Source organism: Sorex araneus, chromosome 2, assembly GCF_027595985.1.
Source record: "Sorex araneus isolate mSorAra2 chromosome 2, mSorAra2.pri, whole genome shotgun sequence".
Lineage (NCBI taxonomy): Eukaryota > Metazoa > Chordata > Mammalia > Eulipotyphla > Soricidae > Sorex > Sorex araneus.
This window is the reverse complement of record NC_073303.1, coordinates 127,044,945-127,066,521: the sequence shown is the minus strand read 5'-3', so window position 1 is coordinate 127,066,521 and position 21,577 is coordinate 127,044,945. Positions and strand designations below refer to the sequence as shown.

The following is a 21,577-nucleotide window of genomic DNA, read 5'->3' as shown; positions in this document are numbered from 1 at the left end:
AGAAGTTTTTTAAAGACAGATAAGGCAGGATTATTACCATTATGTGATCCAAACATTAAATAAAATTTAATGCAATATACTTTAGATTCCAGAGTTGAGAACTTATGTAAATGAGAATAAATATTTTATTGTATTAAAGGATTTTATTTTCCTTACTTACATAGGTCAAAATATAGCAATCACAAATTAGCTTTTACTGATTTATTTTCTGACCAAGTACTATAAAGTAAATTTGTTCTGTGCCTAATGGGGCAGGTTGAGGATGGGGAGAAAAAGGGGGACACTGGTGGAGGGAAGGTCACACTGGCGGTGTTGGAACACTGAATGCCTAAAAAAACTGTATAATGAACAACTTTGTAAATCACATTTTTTTTTGCTTTTTTTTTGGGGGGGGGGTCACACCTGGCGATGCACGGGGTTACTCCTGGCTCTGCACTCAGGAATTACCCCTGGCAGTGCTCGGGGGACCATATAGGATGCTGGGAATCGAACCCGGGTCAGTCGCATGCAAGGTAAACACCCTACCCGCTGTGCTATCATTCCAGCCCCAATCACTTGTTTTTTAATAAAATTTTTTTAAAAGAAAGTTTGGAGAGGGCTGGAGCGATAGCACAGCGGGTAGGGCCTTTGCCTTGCACGGGGCAGACCCGGGTTCGATTCCCAGCATCCCATATGGTCCTCTGAGCACCGCCAGGGGTGATTCCTGAGTGCAGAGCCAGGAGTGACCCCTGTGCATCGCCGGATGTGACCCAAAAAATGAAAAAAAAAGTTTGGAGAGCTCAAAGGACTGTTGTACAGACTTTTAAAAAATGATTTTGCTTAATTTTTAAGAATTTTTATTAATCCTTTTTTGGCTTTTGGGCTACACTTGGCTGTGTACTCCTGGATTACTCCTAGCAGGGATGAGGGGACCATATGTGGTTGGTTCCAGGGATTAAACATAGGTCAGACACCTGCATGGCAAATGCTCTCCCCACTGAACTTGCCAGACCCTGGAGCTCAGACTGCATGCTCAGACTGCCAGGATTGGATTGTTTGTACTGCATGGACCCCTAAGAGCACAGGAAATAACCCAGTTCCTCCAAATGCATTTGTGCGAGTGTGCCCTCTTTAAACATATTTGTGTATGCATCTAAACCCTCCCCAAAATGTGTGTGCCCAAGTGTGTGTAAAGGAGCACGCCCACATACACGTTTTGTATGCACAACAAGATAACAGAAGTTTCTTCTGGATATTGGAGGTTGGAAGGAGACAGAGAAACACTTCATTGCCATTGTGCTAAGGAATCTTCCCCCTTTTCTTTCTGGAATAGGAGTGTGGTTGGGTCATACCCAGCTGTGCTCAGACTTACTCCTGGCAGTGTTTGGTGGGCTGAGCGCCATCCTGGGCCTCAAACCTGAGCCCGCTGCATACAAGGCAAGTGTCCTGTCCTCTGTACTATCCTTCCTGCCCTGGTAATAGGATCTTTTGACCCAAGCATTTAAACATTTAGAAATCTACTCCACAGAATGGCAAAGTTTCTTAGTGGGTGTGAACAAAGATATTTATCTCAGCATTGTTTTGGAGAAAAGTGAATTAGTCCATTGGTCCACACCCAGCAGTGCTTAGGGTCAAACCAGAATCAGGTGTGGCAAGGCAAACACCCCAACCTCTACTATGTCTCTGGCCCTTCATCATTAAAAAAAAAAATCAAGTGTTATGTATGTATAGAAAAATGGTCTCAACGCTAATTAAAAATTTTCTCTGGAAGAGATAAGAGAGGTGGCAATGAGAAGACATTATTTTTTGTTTGTTTTTGGAACACATAAGGTGATGCTCAGGGGTTACTCCTGGCTCTGCACTCAGGGATCACTCCTGGTGGTACTTGGGGGACCATATGGAACACAGGGATCGTACCCAGATGGGCCACGTACAGAGCAAGTGCCCTCCCCATTGTGCTATCCCTCTGGCCCTTTAAATGCACCTTCAGGAGGACTGATCTGTTCTGCAGAACCTGTGACTCCCCCTCCAGTTTGTGTGTGGAACCCTCACCCCCAGAATACTCGGTTCTAGAGGAAGCTTGTTCAGGAGGGAAGGGCCTGGTCAGCCAGGTGTTGAGAGTGGGGCCTCTCAACAGGCAGTTCTCCATCCCTCTGAGGTGTGGGAGAGGAAAGGCTGCCCTCTACAGAGCAGAGTTCTCGCCTGACACCAGTGGCCATCACCTTGTCCTCTGGCAGGACACTGAGAAAAGGTCACTGTCTGAGGTCTAAGCACCCTCGAGTGTGTTATTTTGTTGTGGCAGCCCATGCTGATGACTCTAAGCACAGTGCTCTGGGAGTGCGTCAGGGACCTTGTGGTACTGAGGAGGGAACCAGGCCTCCCTCACGCAAAGCTGAGTTCCAGCCCTTTGAGCCATCTCCGCAGCTCTACAGGGCTTTTGGGTTTTTTTTTTGTTTTGGGGGCCACACTTGACGATGCTCAGAGATTACTCCCAGTGCTGCACTCAGGAATCATTCCTAGCAGTGCTCAGGGGACCATGTGAGATGCTAGCAATCACACCCTGGTGGGCTGGGTGCAAGGCAAACACCCTACCCACTGCACTATCTCTTCAGCCCTACTTCAGCGTTTTGTGATGCAGAATGTTGATTACCCCAAAGTCTGCCTACACACACACACACACACACCCTACATTCTCCAGCTGGTCAGTCATCTTTCGCCTTTGAAGTCCCCCCATGAAGTCCAGCTGAATCAGCTACACGCAGAATGCTGCTCTTTCCTTGGGCCCAGAGACAGTCAGGAGAAGGAAGGTCTGGGACACATCGGAAGGCTGGGAATGCTCCTTCCTCAGAGTGCTGGGCAGCCTGCACTGCAGGGGGAGTGCAGGAAGAGGGAGGAAAAAAAGGGGGGATCAGGAGGGGAAGGGGGAAAGGGAGCCAGTAGTATAATACAGTGTAGTTCAAATAGTATTATGCATAAATATTCATTAAGGACCATAGCTGTGTGTCACTTGGCCCTTGAAGGGAACTAGGCCAAAGTTTAGGCAATTTGAGTATCAAAATAAAGAATGTTGTGGACTGAATTATAATCCCCCACTAACCCCACAAATCCTGAAGTCGATGTCCCCTGCACCTCATAACATAACTGCATCTGGGACATTTTTACTTAATTGCTTATGATCATACCATGATTTACCAAGTTGTTCATGATACATTGTTTCAGGCATTAAGTACTCCAGCACTAATCCCACCAACCACACCAATCCCAGGGTGACCTCGTCTCTACCAATGTCCCCACTTACCCCCCACCTGCCCCCTTATCAGGAACCAGCAGATTTACTTCATACTGCTACAACACAGGGGCAAATGGAATATTCAAAACTTGGATCGATAAGAGTTAATTCATGAACTGGGTCTTGAGCGATAGCACAGCAGGTAGGGCATTTGCCTCGCACACAGCCAACCCGGGTTCGACTCCCAGCATCCCATAGGGTCCCCTGAGCACTGCCAGGAGTAATTCCTGAGTGCATGAGCCGGGAGTAACACCTGTGCATCACCGGGTGTGACCCAAAAAGCCAATGAATAAATAAATAAAGAGTTAATCTGGATCATTGTTCCGTCTCACAATGGTGTTACTTGAAGTCCTTGGCTGAGAATCCACTGGGCTGGTTGGTGCCTGTTGAACCTTCCGTGTTACTGTTTTGCTCAATGTGTTCGGTGGGCTTCCCTGCACCTTTCCCATCAGGCTTGCTCTCATCCCACTGGGTTGGCCCTATGGTGAAATTTAGAGCCACTGTATGCTGTGTGGTCCAGCATCTATGGAGCTGAATGGCTGGATGAGGGTCAGTTGTGTAGCTGGGCAGTTTCTATGTCGGAGTGCCGGGTATGGCCATGGGCTTCGATCTGGAAGGGGAATCTGCCCGCCCCATTTCGAGAAGGTCCCAGAATTCTCAGACCGCGGGGCCAGCTTACCTGGGAAGGTTCAGTGCCATCATGTGCATTTGGAACTCTTGTCTCGGTGTCTTTATTTGGGGCTTGGGGTAGTTACGGGGTGCTCCTGGCTCTGTGCTTGGGGATCACCCTCTCGCGGTGCTCAGGGGACTGTGTAGTATTGCGATATTGAATCAAGGTCGGCTGCTTGGAAGGCGGGCAGACCTCTTACTGCCTCTCTCATAGCTCTCCAGCCTCCAGCCTGACCCGTGTCCTGATCAAATGGTAGGACAGGGCTGCGATGCAGCTCGGTGGGAGAGCTTATGCCGTGGATGTGTCATTTCTGTTGCTTACATCACCCAGAATGTGGAGCTCAGTTCTGGCAGGCCTGAAAACTAACGCGTGGTGTCAGTGGAAGGATGTGTGTTTACCATGTGCATGAGTGCACAGTAAACCGAGAAGGGGACATGTCCCCTCTTGGTAGAATGTCGACTAGCAAAACAGAAGGAATAAAGTCTTTAGAAAAATCACTGATCACCATGAGAGTAATGCATCCTTGCAGGAATGTTATATACAGGGGCTGGCATGTAGCTCTCCTGAGGGCCCTGGGCTCCCCCACAGCTGCAGTACCCCCCCCCCCCCAACAATTAATGCTTGCTAAAAGCAGCAGGTAAAAGGTTGATGAGCATATTTACTTAGTCTGTTTGTTTGGGTCACACCTGGCAATGCTCAGGGGTTACTCCTGCCTCTGCACTCAGGAATCACTCCTGATAGTGCTTGGGGGGATCATATGGGATGCTGGGGATCGAACCTGGGTCGGCCACATGCAAGGTAGACATTCTCTCCCACTGTACAGTTGCTCTGGCCCCTTAGTCTTAACGTCTCAGTGGGTGGGGTGTTGCCTTACATGGGGCAGACCTGGGCTGGATCCCTGGCACTCCATATGGCCCCCGGGAGCCAGGAGGAAGTGGGTGTGCCCCACAGCGAAACAAAGTTTCTCCCTTTAAGGGCCAGAGCAGTTACAGCCAGTTACAGTTACAGCCACTTGCCTTCCACCCCCATGCGAGTTCCATAAGGTCTCCTGAGCACCCCATGTGCCTGCAGGAGTGTGCCAGGAGTTCTCCCAAAAAATCACCATAAATCACAAGGAGTCAAACAGCCAACATTTCCTCAACTGGCTGATCAAAGTGCTTGGGGACCTCAGAAGAAATAGTCCTGGGGTTAAGGTGATCCCCCTGGTACCATGAGTAAGACCCTGATTCTATCCTCTGCACTGCTAGGTGTGATTCCCAATCACCTCTTGGGAAGGGATGTGGAGGTGGGGGGATGGAGAGAGGAAGGGAAAGAGAGAAATAATAATAATAATAATAATGATGATGATGATGATACTAATAATAAACCCAAGCCCGCCCAGTCTGGGTATTCCTGCCCAAAGCGCATCACTTGAGAGCAAGAGCCAGTAAGCGTCAGCCGACCCCCATCATTGCCAGCCTGGCGGTGGCGAGGGGACCTGTGCAGGAGAGAGTTAAGCGGGCAGGGGCTTGCCTGGTAGGCAGCTGGACCCCCACCAGAGCCGGCTGGGCGTGCCCCCTTTCCACGCCACCCAAACAAACGCCCCAAACCGAACCTCCCGGGTCACTCAAAGCCAAGGTGGGGGCGGGAGGGGCTTGGCGGGCCCCCTGGGCTGGGGTCTCCGGGCTCTGGATTCCTGCCGGCTCCCCGTCATCGCGCAGGGGTTACGCAAGAAGCCGGCACCGCGGGGTTGGCCGGCCAATCACTAGCCACTGTCCACCCTCGCGGGGTCCCCCGCCCCCTGGCTGGTGTTGAGTGATGACTCGCTCAGCCCTCCCACACGCCCGCCGCGCTCTGCCCCGCCGCAGCCAGGCTGTCCCTCTCTGCCCGCGCCCCGCGACCACTGCCTCCCCGCTGGGGGCCCAGGGCGCCCCCCGCCCCACCTGCGCGCCCGCCCCATCCAGCCGGGCTCAGGGTCGCGCCCACCTGGACGCAGGGGACCAGCGTCGCGCTCAGCTGGCTGCAGGGGACCCGGGTCGTGCCCACCTGAAGGCCAAGGACCGGAGTCGCGCTCACCTGGCGGCGGCGGTGGCCGTGGCCGTGGCCTCGGCCAGTCGCCATGGGCTGCTCCAGCAGCGCCCTCCACAAGGCCCGGGACAGCAACAGGCGCCACCGCGGTGAGCAGGGAACCCTGCCCAGGGGCTGGCGGCTGGGGCGCTCTCTCGGGTTGGGTGGGGCAGGGGTCAGCTTTCCCTGAGGGTGCCAGTGGGTTTCCCCGCCCCCACCCTTTCCCCCTCCCCCCCGTGGCGCGACTAGCTCCTGGGGGCTGGGATGCTCCTGGGCGCCCGCCGTCATGGGGAACACCTGCTTGCTGGGATGCCCCGCGGTTCCCTGGTCACAACCTGCCCAGTTCCCCACAGCAGGGCCCGTTGAAACCCCTCAGAGTTCATCTCAGAGCCCTGGAGACGCTATTCAGTGGGAGAGTTCCATTCTCTGGAATCACATCAGCCCAGCCCCCACCCCCAGAACCCTCGGGAGTGAAGAATATAAATCATGCACTTCAGATAGCAAGGGGTGTGGACCCCACCCCCCACCCCAGCAGATTCACGGCCCCTGATGACCCAGTAGAGCCCATGCCCTTTGGGGTCCACACCTCCTGGCTGTGCCTTTCTGTCTGGGTATCACCGCCTGAGATGGCACAGGATGCGGAGTACAGATGCATGCTCTCAGACTTGGGACACCCTATTGTCACACATGCATAAATATGTGTGACAATAGGGTGTCACCTCTACTCTTAGGAACTCCGTGGAGTCTGGCTCGGAGCCTCGTCTGTATCATAAACAGAGGCTTGGCTGGGTCTGAGCTGGAGGTACGAGAGACCCTGCTCTCCCCGGGTGAAGACACACAGCCTATGTGTGTGCTGGGGAAATGGTGAAAGCTGGTTATAGGCTAGAGGAAACGGGCGTGAGAGATCACACTTCCTTGGTCGTTTTCCCAGGACTAGTATTTGGGACACAGCCCTGAGGTCTAAGCCCGTTCCTTTCGTGTGGCTTACCATTTGTGCTCTCGTGCGTGGCCCCTGGTATCTTTCCAGCACCGCAGAGATGCCCTCCTGGCCAGCTTGGCTGGAGGGCTCATGGCTTTCAGGAATCCTGCTGCGAAGCCCAGACACTGTCCCAGACAGAAATGTTGATGTCGTGTTTGTGCCGTCTGATCTTTTCTCACTTCAGCGGTGTGGCAGAAGGCAGTGCATCATGTGGAGTAGGGGAAAGGCCTGAAGCTGGGCCTGGGCACTGTTCCCAGCCCTCTGATGCTGACCGCGATGCGAAGGGAGCAGGCAGCCCCCCTTCCAGGGACCGCCAACCAGCCTGCCCAGCCTCCAGGAGGCTGGACCCCCAAACTGGGCTCTCGAGACACTCGTGCCTGGGGCGATTTCTTGGGTGCTTTGTGTTTTATTCTCTGAGATGAGATGGCATTGGCAGTCTCTCCAGGATAAGTCCTTCTTGGATTCAGTTCCCATACTGAAATGTCTGGGAAACTTTGGGGTCATACCTGACACTATTTTGGCTTCTCTTTTGTTCTGTCCCGGATATCCCAAAGGTAGTTTCTTCTTCTTTTTTTGGTGGTGGTGGGATGGGGGTTACACCCAGTGGTGCCCAGGGCTTACATCTGTTCTCAGGAGTTATTCCTAGTGGGCATTGGAGGACTGTATGGTGGTGGAGATCAAACCTGGGTTGACTGTGCACAAGGCAAGTGCCTTACTTGCTAATTGCTCTGCTCTGATCCCTGGAAGTAGCTTCTTTTTTTTTTCTTTTGCTTTTTGTTTGGGGGGGAGGGCAGTGGGAGGCCACACCTGGCGATGCTCAGGGGTTACTCCTGGATCTGCACTCAGGAATGCTCCTGGTGGTATCCCGGGGACCATATGGGATGCCGGGGATCAAACCCAGGCCAGGTGGTATGCAAGGCACACACCTTACCTGCTGGACTTTCTCCAGCCCCTGAAAATAGCTTCTTGACTTAGAAAGCAGAGACTAAATAATAGTTCATTCTAGATTTTATCTAATTTTTAATTATTTTTTGTCTTTTATCTTTATTTAATTGAGGGGCACATCCTGTGGTGCTCAGGGCTAACTCCTGATTCTGTACTCAGGGACCAGGTGGGGTGCTGAGGATCGAACCTGGGTCGGCAGCATGCTAGCAAGTGCCCTTCCTGCTGTACTATCTCTCTGGCCCCTATTGTAGATTTTAAAAGCCTGTCTTCCCCGGACTTAAGCTGGTGTGAGAGGGAAAAGGGTTCGAACGGGTGGGCTCTGGGTTTCCCCTGCCCTGCACGCCGCCAATGATCTTTCTCACCATGTTGAGTAGCTGTCTACGTCACTGGTCCTCTTTGCAGTGCCGGGGCTGGAACCCAGGGCCTGAGGCACGCAAGGTGTGCGCTCTGCCGCTCAGCCCAAGTCCCAGCCCCATAGCTTTCTCACGCTTTCACTGTCACCCCCAGTCCCCAGAGATGTTGTTCTGATATAGTAAAATCCCTCCAGCCAGCCCCAGTGCATAGGAAGGCCATTGACAGGCTGCCTCCATCGTTCCCCATTGGGACCCGCGTCATCAGTGGGGACTGGCCCCACCCACCCTTAACGACTCCCCCATGTGAGTGCTCTCCAGTGTGAGTGCTCCCCTTGTGAGTGCTCTCCCATCTAAATGCTTTCCCCTGTGTGAAGGCTCTCCTGTAGGAGTGCTCCTCTGTGTAAATGTTCTCCGTGTGAGTTCTCCCTGTGAGAGTGCTCCCCTGTGGGAGTGCTCCCCACGAGAGTGCTTCCCTCATGAGTGCTCCCCCACATGAGTGCTCTCCCATGAGTGGGAACACTCTCGTGTGAGTGATCTTTGCACCAGTGCTCTCCCGTGAGTGGGCACTCTGCTGTAAGTGATACTGTTGTGTGTTCAGCGTGTCAGCCCATGATCTTAGAGCCCTGTAAATAATTCATTCCTGGTTCTGCTGCTTAGCACTTCTCAACATCAGCCCCTCCTACTGTTGATTGAATGTTGCTCAGCCCAAGTTTATGAAATGCGTTTCCTCTTTGTAACCAGGCGCCTGACAATACTTCTTGAGTGAATTGCTTCCTTTAATTTGGATAATGATATATGACTAAGCATTACCCTGACCCCAGTTGACAGATCCGGTAACTTTGCCCAAGGGCACTGGCCTCCCAGGAGCAGGGCCAGGGGCCGCTGTCCGGACCCCACCCCATTTCCTGACCTCTCCTTCCTGTGGCACTCTCCTTAAGCCAGATGCTATACGTACGTTTACGTTTTGCCTCAGCTTAGTCAGGAGCCTGTTAGATGTGTGACCACCTACATGCCAACAAAGAAATATATATATTTATTTATATATATAAATATATTTGGAAGGCAGCTATGCTCACTACTATACCACCAAGCGATAGCACAGCGATTGGGCGTTTGCCTTTCACGCGGCCGACCCGAGTTTGATTCCTTCGCCCCTCTCGGAGAGCCCGGCAAGCTACCGAGAGTATCGAGCCCACGAGGCAGAGCCTGGCAAGCTACCTGTGCGTATTGGATATGCCAAAAACAGTAACAATAAATCTCTCAATGAGAGACATTACTGGTGCCCGTTTGAACAAATCGATGAGCAACGAGATGACAGTATCAGTGCAGTATATAAATATATTATATATATATATATATATATAGTGGGCAGAGAGATAGGACAGCGGGGACACAAGGCTGCCTTGAATGTGGCTGACCTGGGTTCAATAGGTGACCCCACATGTGGTACCCTGAGCCTGCCAGGAGTGATCTGTGAGCGCAGAACCAGGGGTAAGCCCTGGGTAGTGCTGGGTGTGAAGGAAGAAAGGAAGGGGAGAAGAAAGAAAGGGAAGGAGGGAGGGAGGGAGGGAGAGAGAGAGGGAGGAAGAAGGGAAGGAGGGAAGGAGGGAGGGAGGTGGGAAGGAGGGAAGGAAGGAGGGAAGGAGGAAAGGAAGGAAGAGGGTGGGAGGGAGGAGGGAAGGAAGGAGGGAAGGGTAGAGTAAATTATTGTATTAATACATTGAATGACAGAGCATTTTATAGTTATAAGATTTATAGATTTATAGATGTTAGACATGCAATACAGTCTCAGCACTGCACACCTGGCCCAGCATGACATGATGCATGCTTGCAGTAGAAGTATGTTTCCACCCAGCCCCACTCTCTGCTTAATTGCTTGGCACAGTCACCCCCACTTTCTTTTTGTGGGGAGCAGGTGTTTGGTTCTCCCTTGGCTATGTTCAGGATTTACTCCTGGTTCTGTGCTTTGTGTGTGTGTGTGTGTGTGTGTGTGTGTGTGCGTGTGTGACGCCAGGTGGGGTTTGTTGAAGCTTACTCAAGATTCGAGGGGAGAGAGAGGGAGAAGCACCTGTTTCTCTCGAGTAGGAAAAGGCAGGCAGGATACCTCGAGACTAGCAAGTAGACCTGCCTTCAAGGGGGAACCTGGGCTGGAGGAGCAAGCTTGGTTCTGTGCTTCAGGCTCAGCTCTGGGGTGCTCGAGGGACCATACGAGGCATTGGAGACTAAGCCAATGTTGCCACATGCAGGGCGAATGCCTGTCCCCTGTTCTACCTCTCTGGCCAATAAAAAGGTTTTCTTTGGGTTTTTTTTTTTTTACTATATTTTCCAAAGTTGTTGTTGTTGTTGGTTTTGTCTTGGTTTTGGGTCACACCAGCAGTGCTCAGGGGTCACTCCTGGAGGACTCTTACTGTTGCACTGGCATGAGCCGTGAAGGAACAGAGAGAGCAAACAGCTCAGGAGAGGAGAGTGAGTTCATCAGAGGCTCAGCACTGAGGACCCCCAGTTGAAAGAGTGAAGTGGAGCCCTGTCTGCTGAGAGGGTCTTTCTTTTATTCTCTGAGAGTGGGCGATAATCTACAAAAGGAAACACACATACACACACACACACACACACACACACACACACACACGAAGCCTCTCTTCCAGCCTTCAGGTGTCAGTATCTTTTGCCCATTCGGTGTGGCCGTCCATCTGGGGGCCCCTTTCCCAGCTGATTAGGGTCATGCAAAGGAAACACTCTCCTCCCTTCTCTGGCTGGCCCTCATTGATCTTGGTGTCTCAGTTCTCATTACATTCCCTTCATGCTCTTTACAGTTTCGTGATTCTCATTACATTCAGTTCCTTATTTGTCACTACACGACGACCAGGGCTGTGCTAGGGATGGAACCCATTTCAGCTGTGTGCAAGGCAAATGCTCTCCCCGAGGCAGTATCACTCTGACCCTTGTTTGCTTTTGTGAGGGGTTAATTTGGGGCCATACAGGGCAGCTTGGAGGCTACTCCTGGCCCTGGCGTGTGCTCAGGGATCCATCCTGGTGAAGACGAGGGGACCATGTGATGCCAGGGACTCAACCCAGGCCCCATGCATGCAAAGCACATGCCCAGCCCTTGAGCTCTCTCCCTGGCCTTTTGTCCATAGTTTTTTAATGCTCAGCAAACACCATTTTCGTCTGCTGTTATGATTCAGGACTGGAGTGGTAGCACAGCGGGTAGGGCGTTCGACTTGCATGCTGCTGGCCCAGGTTTGATTCCTTTATCCCTCTTGGAGAGCCCGGCAAGCTACCGAGAGTATCTCGCCCGCATGGCAGAGCCTGGCAAGCTCCCCATGGCGTATTCAGTATGCCAAAAACAGTAACAAGTCTCACAATGGAGATGTTACTGGTGCCCGCTCAAGCAAATTGATGAGCGATGGGAGGACAGTGCGACAGTGCTACAGTCCTGACTCAGAAACGCGGGGTATTCCTGTGCTTCCTCACCGTGGCTCTTTCTCCAGTTCCGGAGGCCCTTCCCTGTGGCAGTGCAGAGAGCTCCCAGGCTCGCTCACCCACCGTGTGACTTATTGAACCAGGCCCCCCACCGAGGGCCTTCTGCGGGTTTCTGGGCGGTGGTGAATTCCTTTGTGCCTATCTCACTGGAATGCGCAGGTGTGCCAAGGGGGCTCGCGGGTGGCAGGGGCAGGCCCACGAGTGTGAGGGCTTGTAATCCGGTGATCCAAGGGCTGTGCTGGGCACACCTCCCCCACCAGAGGCATTATCTTCTGTGAGTGAAGAACTGTCTGGAAACAGGCCTGGAGTGGGGTGCAGAGAAGGAGCACCCCCCCGCCGCCCCCGGGCTTGCTGGTGGAGTTTGTTGATCTCCACAAGAGCCTTTCCCTTCATTCCCTTTGTGGTGTTTGTGATATCCGGGGATCACCCCCCCCTCCCAGTAGGTTGTGATGCTCACACACACACACACACACACACACACACACACACACGCTTGGCAGCAATGCTCAGAGATTGCACTCGTTGCTGAAGCCCCAGGAGTCTCAGAGAGTGGAACCATTGGGACTGTGCGGAAAACACAGAGGCAGCACTGGGGATCGAACTCAAAGCCTCTCGTTCATGAGGCAGGTGCTTTGGCGCTGAGTCGGCCTCCTGTCCCCATAGAGCCTGTTACAGTAAACACAAGCTGGGCTGGTGAGACAGTACAGTGGCAGGGCACTTGCCTAGCATAGCACCCACCTGGGTTTGCTCCCTGTGGTTCCCCGAGCCTCTCCAGGGGTAAGCCCTGAGCGTGGTGTGACCCCAAACAAATGAAAATAAAAGGCAAAGATTAGCATTATCCCATTTTGCTGTAACACAGATGTGAGAGTGATGGAGAACTTGCCACGGGAACACGGGGCCCCGGGGCCCTGGTCTTCTCACTGACCCCGTTCCTGTCTGTGGCCGAGTCTGGTTCCAAGGCTTTGCACGGAGGAGAAACGCCATTGGCGGGGCCGTGCGGAGGGAGGATGGGTAGGCGGGCATGCGGGGATCGAGAGAACACTGCTAAGGAAGGGGGGAGAGTGGGGGCCAGGGCCCAGGAGGCGCAGCCAGGAAGGCGACCCTTAGGGAGAGCTCGGAGAGGAAGGCGGTGCTGGGCCCAGGGGAGTGGCCAGCGCTCGAGGGAGGACAGAGCGGCATTGTGTCCCCTTCTCCCTTCTGTTAATGTGTGACCCAGCGGGCTCTCAGGCCCAGGCTCTGGTGGCCTTTTGGATAGCGCACCTGAGCTGAGAACAAAGGCGCCACCTGTGAGCCGCTGGGAACACGCGGGCTAAGGGAAGGCAGTTCTGGTTGCTTCGGGAGCAGAATCCCAGAGTGCAGGCCTGGGAGCAGGGCTTCGTGTCTGGGAAGGAGGAGAGTGACCCTCTCTCTGTCTCTCGGGCTCTGCCTGTGCCTCTCCTCCTCGGCCCTGCTCTGGTGCGCTTGGCAAGAAACCCTGCCTGGGAACGGCCCCTGGGGCAGAGAGGCAGGGGCGGGCATGTGTCTGTTTGTCCCACGCTCCCAGTAGACCGACGTTCGAGGCGGGGACCTGGGCTTGAGAAGCGGGCTTGGTTCTGTGCTTCCAGGTCCTTCCATATTTTCAAGAATGAAAATATTGAGTAATAAAGATGCTCAGACTCAGTTGGAAAGTAGGAGAGTTGATTGGAAAGTAGAAGAGAAGGAAAAAGGAGCCCCCCGGGTGGGTGGGGAGGAACTTAGCCTAGGGCTAAGTTAAAAATAAGAGTTTCTGGGCTGGAGCAATAATATAGCAGGGAGGGCATTTGCCTTGCATACGGCCAACCTGGGTTCGATTCCCAGCATCCCATATGGTCCCCTGAGCACCACAGGGAGTAATTCCTGTGTGCAGAGCCAGGAGTAACCCCTGTGCATCGCTGGGTGTGACCCAAAAAGCAAAAAAAAAAAAAAAAAAAAAAAGGTAAGAGTTTTGTGGAGGCCTTTTTAAAGGCCCTTTGCCTTTCTTATCCATCAACAAATATTGCAGAGAATGAGGGGGACCGGTAGGGTGGTTGGGCTGGTTGGCGTCTTCCTGGCCATTGTTCACTGTCTTAGCCTCCCTTCTGAGCTTAAGCTCTGGGGCAGAATTTTTATGATGAACAATTGTTAACTCCCTGTTTATGAGAAAAGCCCAGGAATTTGCAGGAGGTCAAAAAAAGTAGGAGAGGCCAATCAATAGTGGGAGTGCTCACAGGAGCTGGCAAGGGGAAACTGAGGCCTCCTCTTCCACTGTCAGCCTCATTGTTTCCTGCATATTCGGGGAGCGCGAGCTTTGCCCTAGAAGGATGGAAACCAAAGGGAGAAGAAACCCCCCTGCAGTTGATTTGACTTTTCTTACACCCAGGGTCCTGGGCTGGAATCCAGGCCTCCCGCATACAATGTATGTGTCTGGCCTACTGGGTCGTCTCCCAGACAACCATCATTGTTTTGTCTTGTTCTGAGGCCACATCAGGGGATGCTTGGACACTATTCCCAGTGATGCTCAGGGGACCTGGAGCAATAGCACAGCAGGTAGGGTGTTTGCCTTGCACGCGGCCGGCCTGGGTTCGATTCCTCTGTCCCTCTCAGAGAGCCCGGGAACCAACCAAGAGTATCCCGCCCGCACAGCAGAGCCTGGCAAGCTCCCCATGGCGTATTCGATATGCCAAAAACAGTAACAAGTCTCACAATGGAGACATTACCGGTGCCCGCTTGAGCAAATGGATGAACAACGGGAGGACAGTGCTACAGTGCTACAGTACTCAGGGGACTATGTGGTGCCACATATGGAATCTTGGGGTCCTGCATACAAAGCGTATGCCCCAGTGCTCTGAGCGCCCACGGTTGGTTTAGCCCAAACTCCATGGGAAATCTTCCCTCTGGGGGGGAGGGAGTGAGCCTGCTGGCAGTGTTGTGGTGAATCGGGGAATCGTGGTGGGGGCCAGGCAGAGGGAGGAAGCGGGGCCAGCCTCCATATCACTGTTCTCTCCGCCGTCCCCACTGAAGGCCCAAAGACAGCTGCAGCGTGTGGCTGAAAAGACACTCCCGTCTTGGAGGTTCCTCTGTAGGACTGGGAGGGACCCCACCGACTGGTGCTCTCAGCTTACTCCTGGCTCTGTGCTCAGGGATCCCTTCGCCCAGGGCTCAGGGGCCCATGAGGGTCAGCTTCGTGCATGGCCAGGTGAGAGTGAGCTCCAGTGTTTCTCGTTGCCAGGGACAGGCTTTGGGCGTCTGGTTAGGGGGTGCCGGGGGCTGAATTCCAGGCGTTCTTGCCCTGGCTCTAATCCCTTCTGCAATGTGGCCCGTTGCTCCAACCTTTGTGCATCTGTCACTGCGGTGCCTAAGCCGCCCGGTTCCGTTGGCTGAGCTGGCGCATCAGGTTCTGAACAGCCACCAGGGCCTTGGCCTGACCCAGAGCCAGGTGAGAAAGGGCCCCCCACCCCTCACCCCCTCACCGGGGTTCTTTGAAAGCAGGGAGGGCTCAGAAAACAGAGAGCGTGGACGGCTTGGGGCAGGAACCATATTTCAGGGCCCAGGATCTGTTCCCTACTAACGTGGACTCTGTAGAGAATGTCTCCCGGATGTGGACAGGAGCGTGCGTGCCAGTGAAGCCGTGCGATCCTCCCTGCTTCCTCCAGGCCGCGGGTCGGGGGCTGACAAAGCCACGGGCGTGTGCCTGGCCTGAGCAGACCCTTGGTGACCACGCCTAGGGACCACAAGGGCCCGATGAGGGAAGGAGGTGGTCTCTGAATTTCCCTGGAGACGAGAAACTACACGGTCCTCAGGAGCCAGACCTTCGTGGTCGGAGGCTGTCGCCCGGTGTCCAGCCTGGAGCTGGCCAGTAGCAGATGTTGCACGATTTCTTGGTGAAAGAGTCAAAGCCAAAAAGCAGGATGGAACTCAGGTATCTGGGGAAGATTTCCTTGGCCTTTGCGAAGGCCAGCGTGATCATGCCAGAGTTGGCATCTGGAACACTGTTAGCCACGAGCAATCCTGTTTTGTTTTATTCATTTATTTTAGGGTTTGGGGCCACACCTGGTGGTGTTCAGAGGTTACTCCTGGCTTTGCATGCAGGGATCACTCCCAGCGGGATCAGGGGACCACATGGGATGCTGGGGTTGGAGCCCAGGTGGGCTGTGTGCAAGGCAAATGCCTTAACTGCTACACTATTTCTCCAGCCCCCACAATCCTATTTTAAAATGTGTGTTAATGGGGCCGGGGAGAGAGTATGGCAGGTAGGGAGGGTGCTCACCTTGCATACAGCTGACCCAGGTTCAGTCGCCAGCACTTCCTATGGCCCTCTGAGCACAGAGCCAGGAGTAAGCTCTGAGCACTGCTGGGTGTGGTCCTCCCCCCAAATATTGGGAAGTTGGGATTGCAGATAGCAAGGCTGCCCAGCTCCCGCCTTGCATATGTGGGAACCCAGGGACTCGCACTCATGACCGCATCCTTGCAAGGCAGGTGTTCTTTGTCCCCCCCTCCTGGTTCCTCTGGGCCCTGGGCTTCCTATCCATGTGGATAAATTGCTTTCACATATCACCTTGGCGGTTCTTTTGAAAAGTTTCCAGGTCTCATTCTAAATCATTCATTGGTGCATGCTTTGAGGTTATATATATATAGTATAGTAAACCCCGAGTACCAGATGTGACCCCAAAACCAAAATCAAAAAACAACAAAAAATGAGATCTTCCGAGATGTGCAGAGCAATTTTGTTTCTTGAGAGGGGTCATAGACGAGACCCATTTGGGAACTTCTGATCATGGGAACATGGGCCAGGACCAGGGGAGGCGGCTGAGGAGGGGGACTTGCTCCTGGCCCCACACTGTGGTGCCCAGCACACCTCTGGGCCCCCGTGCCTCTGGGCACCAGCACACGTCCTCAGTGCAGAGACCAGGCTCCCTGCTCTCAGGGCGAGGCCTGGCAGTGCTCAGGGATTACTCTCATCTCTGTGCTCAGGGCTCACGCCTGGTGGAGCTCAGGGGACCCTGTGGGATTCTGGGCACCAGACCCGGTCGGCCCTGTGTAAGGCAAGGGCCCCGTCCCCACAACTCGCTCTCCAGCCCCTGTCTTTTCTTCTTTATTTGTCCAGAAATTAACTGCAAATATGTGTTTTTCAACCGCAGAAGAAAGTGCGTCAGGCGCCGCCCAGCCCAAGCCACAGACAGTGTCAAAAGAATCGAACTCGTATGACCCGGTGCAGAGGGGACACCCTGCCCCGCGGGAGAAGCTCCAGGTGTCGGCCGCGTCTGCCGCCAATGGCCTCGGCGCCCACCCTGGCCAGCCCCCCTGTCAGGGCACTGCGGACCCACCGCCCTCGGGGCCCACAGAGCAGGGCGCGGCTCGGCCGGGCGGCAGAAGGGAGGCAGAGAGCAAGGCCGAGGGCCAGGCCCGGACAGAGACTCCCCCTGGGGAAGGGGTCCCGGAGGCCCAGGGCCCGGCGAGTGGGACGGCGGGGGAGCCCGAGGGTCCTGCAGCAGAGGATGGAAACCAGGGCCTGCCTGCAGAAGTGCCCCCTGGGGGTGCGGTTGGGGACGGGCCCCCAGACTCAGAGACAGAAGCCCTGGGCCAGCCACCACCCCCGCCCCCGGAGGAAACAACTCCCTCACAGATGGGGGCAGAGGCTCCCCTGCAGGAGGCCACAGGCCCGGGGGCCACGGGGCAGGGCCCCCTGGCTGCAGCGGCCACAGGACGTCCAGCAGGAACTCTAGAAACAGAAGCCAGTGAGGACGCCGTCGGGGGACTCCATGCCTGTGACAAAGGCGGCCAAGACAGGGAAGGTAAAGACTCTGCTGCCGGGGGTGGAGGGGTCCAACCCCACCCCCAAGAAGTCACACAGTCACACCCTCACACCATCACGTGGTCCCACAATCAGCCCCCCACAGCCACACAATCACACATACCCCACAGTCACACAGTCACACCCACACATACACTCAGTCACACAATCACACCCCCCCACATTCACACAATCACCCCCACGCATACACTCATACACACAAACACACACCTGCACATATACTCACACAATCACACCCACACTCCCACACATACACCCACATAGTTATACAATCATGCACACATGCTCACACTCACATACACACATACCCTCACAGGTACTCACACAGCCACACCTGGTCACCCAATCACTCACTCTCAGCTTTCCCACACCTTCCCATAGTCACACAATCACCACCACACACGTACTCACACAGTCGCACACAGTCACTCAATCATACATGCAAACACACCCCCCGCACATACATTCACACAGTCACACATTCACATATTCACACACAGCCACACATAACCCCCACACCCACACATACTCGAATACAGTCATACATAAACCCACGCACCCCACCCCCCCACAGACACATACACAAACACACATGGCTCAGTGTGGAGAGCGCCGCCCATGTGGGAGGACCTGGGTCCAACTCTCTGTCTCTGTCTCTATCTCTCTCTGCCTCTGTCTCTCTGTCTCTGTCTCTATCTCTCTCTGCCTCTGTCTCTCTGTCTCTGTCTCTATCTCTCTCTGCCTCTGTCTCTCTGTCTCTGTCTCTGTCTTTCTCTGTCTGTCTCTGTCTCTCTCTCTGTCTCTGTCTCAGTCTCTGTCTCTGTCTCTCTGTCTGTTTCTTTCTGTCTGTCTGTCTCTCTCAGGGAGTCTGTGGGCTTCCCTGGGAAGGAGGAGGCTGGAGCGCCAAGTCTCCTTTTGCGTGGCTGAGACGGGTTCCTTGCCTAGATGCAGGGAGTTAGAATTGAATAGTGGGAATTTCCCCAAGGCCGCTGTCTCCCGGGCCCCGTATGAGATGCTCAGTGTCGTGGAGCCAGAGCGAAGCTGAAGAGGAATCCAGCCTCTAATGAACACATACTCAGCCATCGAATCAGAGACAATTCTTTGCCTTTCAGTTTCTGTCTCGGAGCTGACTCCTGGCTCTGCACTCAGGGACCCAGGGGACTCGGGATCGCAAGGGAGACGCCTCCCAGTTGCATCGTTGCTCCCGCCACGAGGGTCATTTTCCTCTGGGATGATGCCAGCTTTGGGGGCACTTTAGTGTTCGTTTGGTTTGCACTGCAGGGACCGACCCCAGGACCTCCCACGTGCGAGGCGTGTGCCCTGCCTCTGAGCCCCACCCCGGCCAAGGGCGCCGGGCCTGTCCATGCTAACGGGGGGAATCTGATGATGTCTGTTGCTTCCTTTCCCAGGCGAGACGGGAGATGTGGTCAGAACAGAGACGGCCGATGAGAAAGTGAGCGGAGGGGCCGAAACACAGGAGGAAGAAACGGGGGAAGCTGTGGGGGTCCCCGCGGGGCGGCCAGAAGGTGGAGATGCATGGAGCCAGTGATGACGTGACCTTTCAGCCTTTCTGTGTGTGCAGCTGGGACTGGCCGGCGTCCGTCCCGGTCCTCCCAGGAAACGGCAGAGCCGTGCTGTTTTCTTTGCCTCTTGGAATACACGTGGCTTTCGAGCTCAGAGACCTCAGGGCCTCGGTTCACGTGAGAGTGTGACGGGGAGGGCTGGGGCCACTGGGCAGTGGGGAGGCACTGGCCTCGCATGTGGCCAACCCGGGTTTGATCCCTAGCATCCCATAGCACCCCTAGGAGTGGCCCCTGAGTACAGAGCCAGGAGGGACCCCTGAGCATTGCCAGATGGGGCCCCCAAACCCCCCCAAAAGTGAGGGGGCAGCCCAGGGTCTATTCAGAATCAAAAATTGAGACACTTCCCAATAAAGAGCTAAGAGGGGGCCGGAGTGATAGTAGAGCTGGTAGGGCGTTTGCCTTGCACAGGCTGACCCAGACTGGATCCCTGACATCCCATCAGGTCCCCCGAGCACCGCCGGGAGTGATTCCTGACTGCAGAGCCAGGAGTAACTCCTGAGCATCACCAGGTGAGAGCCAAAAAAGCCAAAACATAAAAATAAAGAGAGAAGAGGTCAGAGAAAGGGGTTGACAACTTTTCAGAAGCGAGTGATAACTCGGTCACGGCATCGCCGTGCTGGGGCAAGGACGAGGCTGACTGCAGGCTTTGAAGGCCGCACGTGGCCTGCATGTGAGCCTGGGGACAGGGGGAGCTCGGGCGGGAGACCACAGGGGCTCCTGCGCGTGCAAGTGGCCCCCGCCCCGGGCTGACCCCCATCACTGAATATGGTCCCCCAAGCCCCACTAGGAGTGACCCTGAGCAGAGCCAAGAGTAAGCCCTGAGCACACCCAGTGTAGCTCCCCCGCCCCCAAGAGCCCTCACAGGCCAGGAAGCCGGAAAGCTGTCTGGGCCACAGTTAGGAGGTGTGCGGAGCGAGTCCTTTCCGAGGATCATAGCTGGGCGCTCTTACGACATGGGCTGCACACTCTAACAGGTGTGGCTTTTTCACAGTGAAAGGCCATGTGGGACCCAGGTGCCCCTTGCCCTCAGCTGGCCGTTGTGTCCTCCAAGGCGGGGTTCCCGGTGGTGTGCTCCTTATGACAAGTTCATGGGCTTTATTTTATTTTATTTATTTTACTTTTTGGGTCACACCTGGCGGTGCTCAGAGGTTACTCCTAGCTCTGCACTCAGGAATTACTCCTGGCGGTGCTCGGGGGCCATATGGGATGCTGGGGATCGAACCTGGGTCAGCCACGTGCAAGGCAAACATCCTACCCACTGTACTATAGCTCCAGCCCTGAGTTCATGAACTTTAGATGCGTTTGGTTAGAACCCTGCCTTTGGGTCCCATCTCTTGGGCGAGAGAGGGAGGGCTTCAGGCAATGCTCAGGAGGTCTAAGGGACTCACCAGTGGCCCAAGGCAGTGCCTGAGGCAGCAGGGCTGCTCCGGCCAGGGTGCTGGGGCTACGCAGGTGTCCCTTTTGGACAGGGACCTCAGGGGTCCCTCTGGCCGTGCTTCCAGAGACCCTGTGATACTGGCTGGAACCCGGGTTCGGTGTGTCCTAGGTTTGCCATAGCCCCTGTCATCTTCCAGCGCTGTGGGCCCCACCCAAGCCTTTTTAGAGCTCCAGGACTTAATATTGGGCTCGAAGGTGGAGACTAGGGCATCTAGTGTTTGGTTAGAGCTGAATGTGAACTACCAGAATCGCCCCAAGTCAGGAGGGCAAAATTTACCCCCCAAGTGCCTTCTGCCATGAACGAACTGGGTTTGGAATTAAATTCTGGAAACATATGAGTGTTTTGTTGTTTCTGTTTTGGGGTAACACCTTCAGTTCTCGGGGTCTGCTCCCGGCTCAGGGCTCTTTCCTGGTGGGGCTCCAGGGGCCGTGTGGTGCGGGGGGGGGGTCAAACCCGGGACTCCATGCGCAGAGCTCGCCCTTTGGTCCGTCGCGCTGTCACTGTAGCCCAGCATCGGGCTCATCTTCGGTTTGTTGGTTTCTTGGCTTTGGGGCCACACCACATGGTGCTCAGCACTTAGTCCTGGCTCTGTGCTCAGGGGTCATGCTTGGCGGTGCCAGGGGTTGAGCCGGGGTCTGTCACATGCAAAGGAAGCACCTTACCCACTGCACTCTCTCTCTCTAGACCCCTTTATTTTTGGGGTAAATACCCCGTTTTAGAATAACTTCTCAGGTTTAAATACCTGAACTTTTCCACTGGAGCTTCTATATTAAACTAACTAAAATGATTGATAACAGATTTGTTTCTGTTTTTTGGGGGGCACACCTGGTGATGCTCAGGGGTTACTCCAAGCTCCAAGCTGTGCACTCAGGAATCACTCCTGGTAAGCTGGGGGAACATATAAGATGTTGGGGGCCAAACTCAGGATGGCTGCGTGCGAGGCAGGTGCCTTACCTGCTATAATATTGCTCTGGTCCCCCGATAGTGAATTTTGAGACCCTAA

General features: G+C 54.5%; 1 protein-coding gene across 1 annotated transcript; it reads left to right on the top strand.

The window, feature by feature from the left end:
- Nucleotides 1-5,735: 5,735 nt before the first annotated feature.
- On the top strand, nt 5,736-21,192 carry ERICH5 (glutamate rich 5). The gene is made up of 3 exons (XM_055127119.1): nt 5,736-6,094; nt 16,880-17,533; nt 18,963-21,192. Exons 1-3 carry the CDS (start codon nt 6,037-6,039, stop codon nt 19,100-19,102), a joined length of 852 nt encoding a protein of 283 aa, XP_054983094.1. The 5' UTR covers nt 5,736-6,036; the 3' UTR covers nt 19,103-21,192.
- The last annotated feature ends 385 nt before the right edge of the window (nt 21,193-21,577 follow it).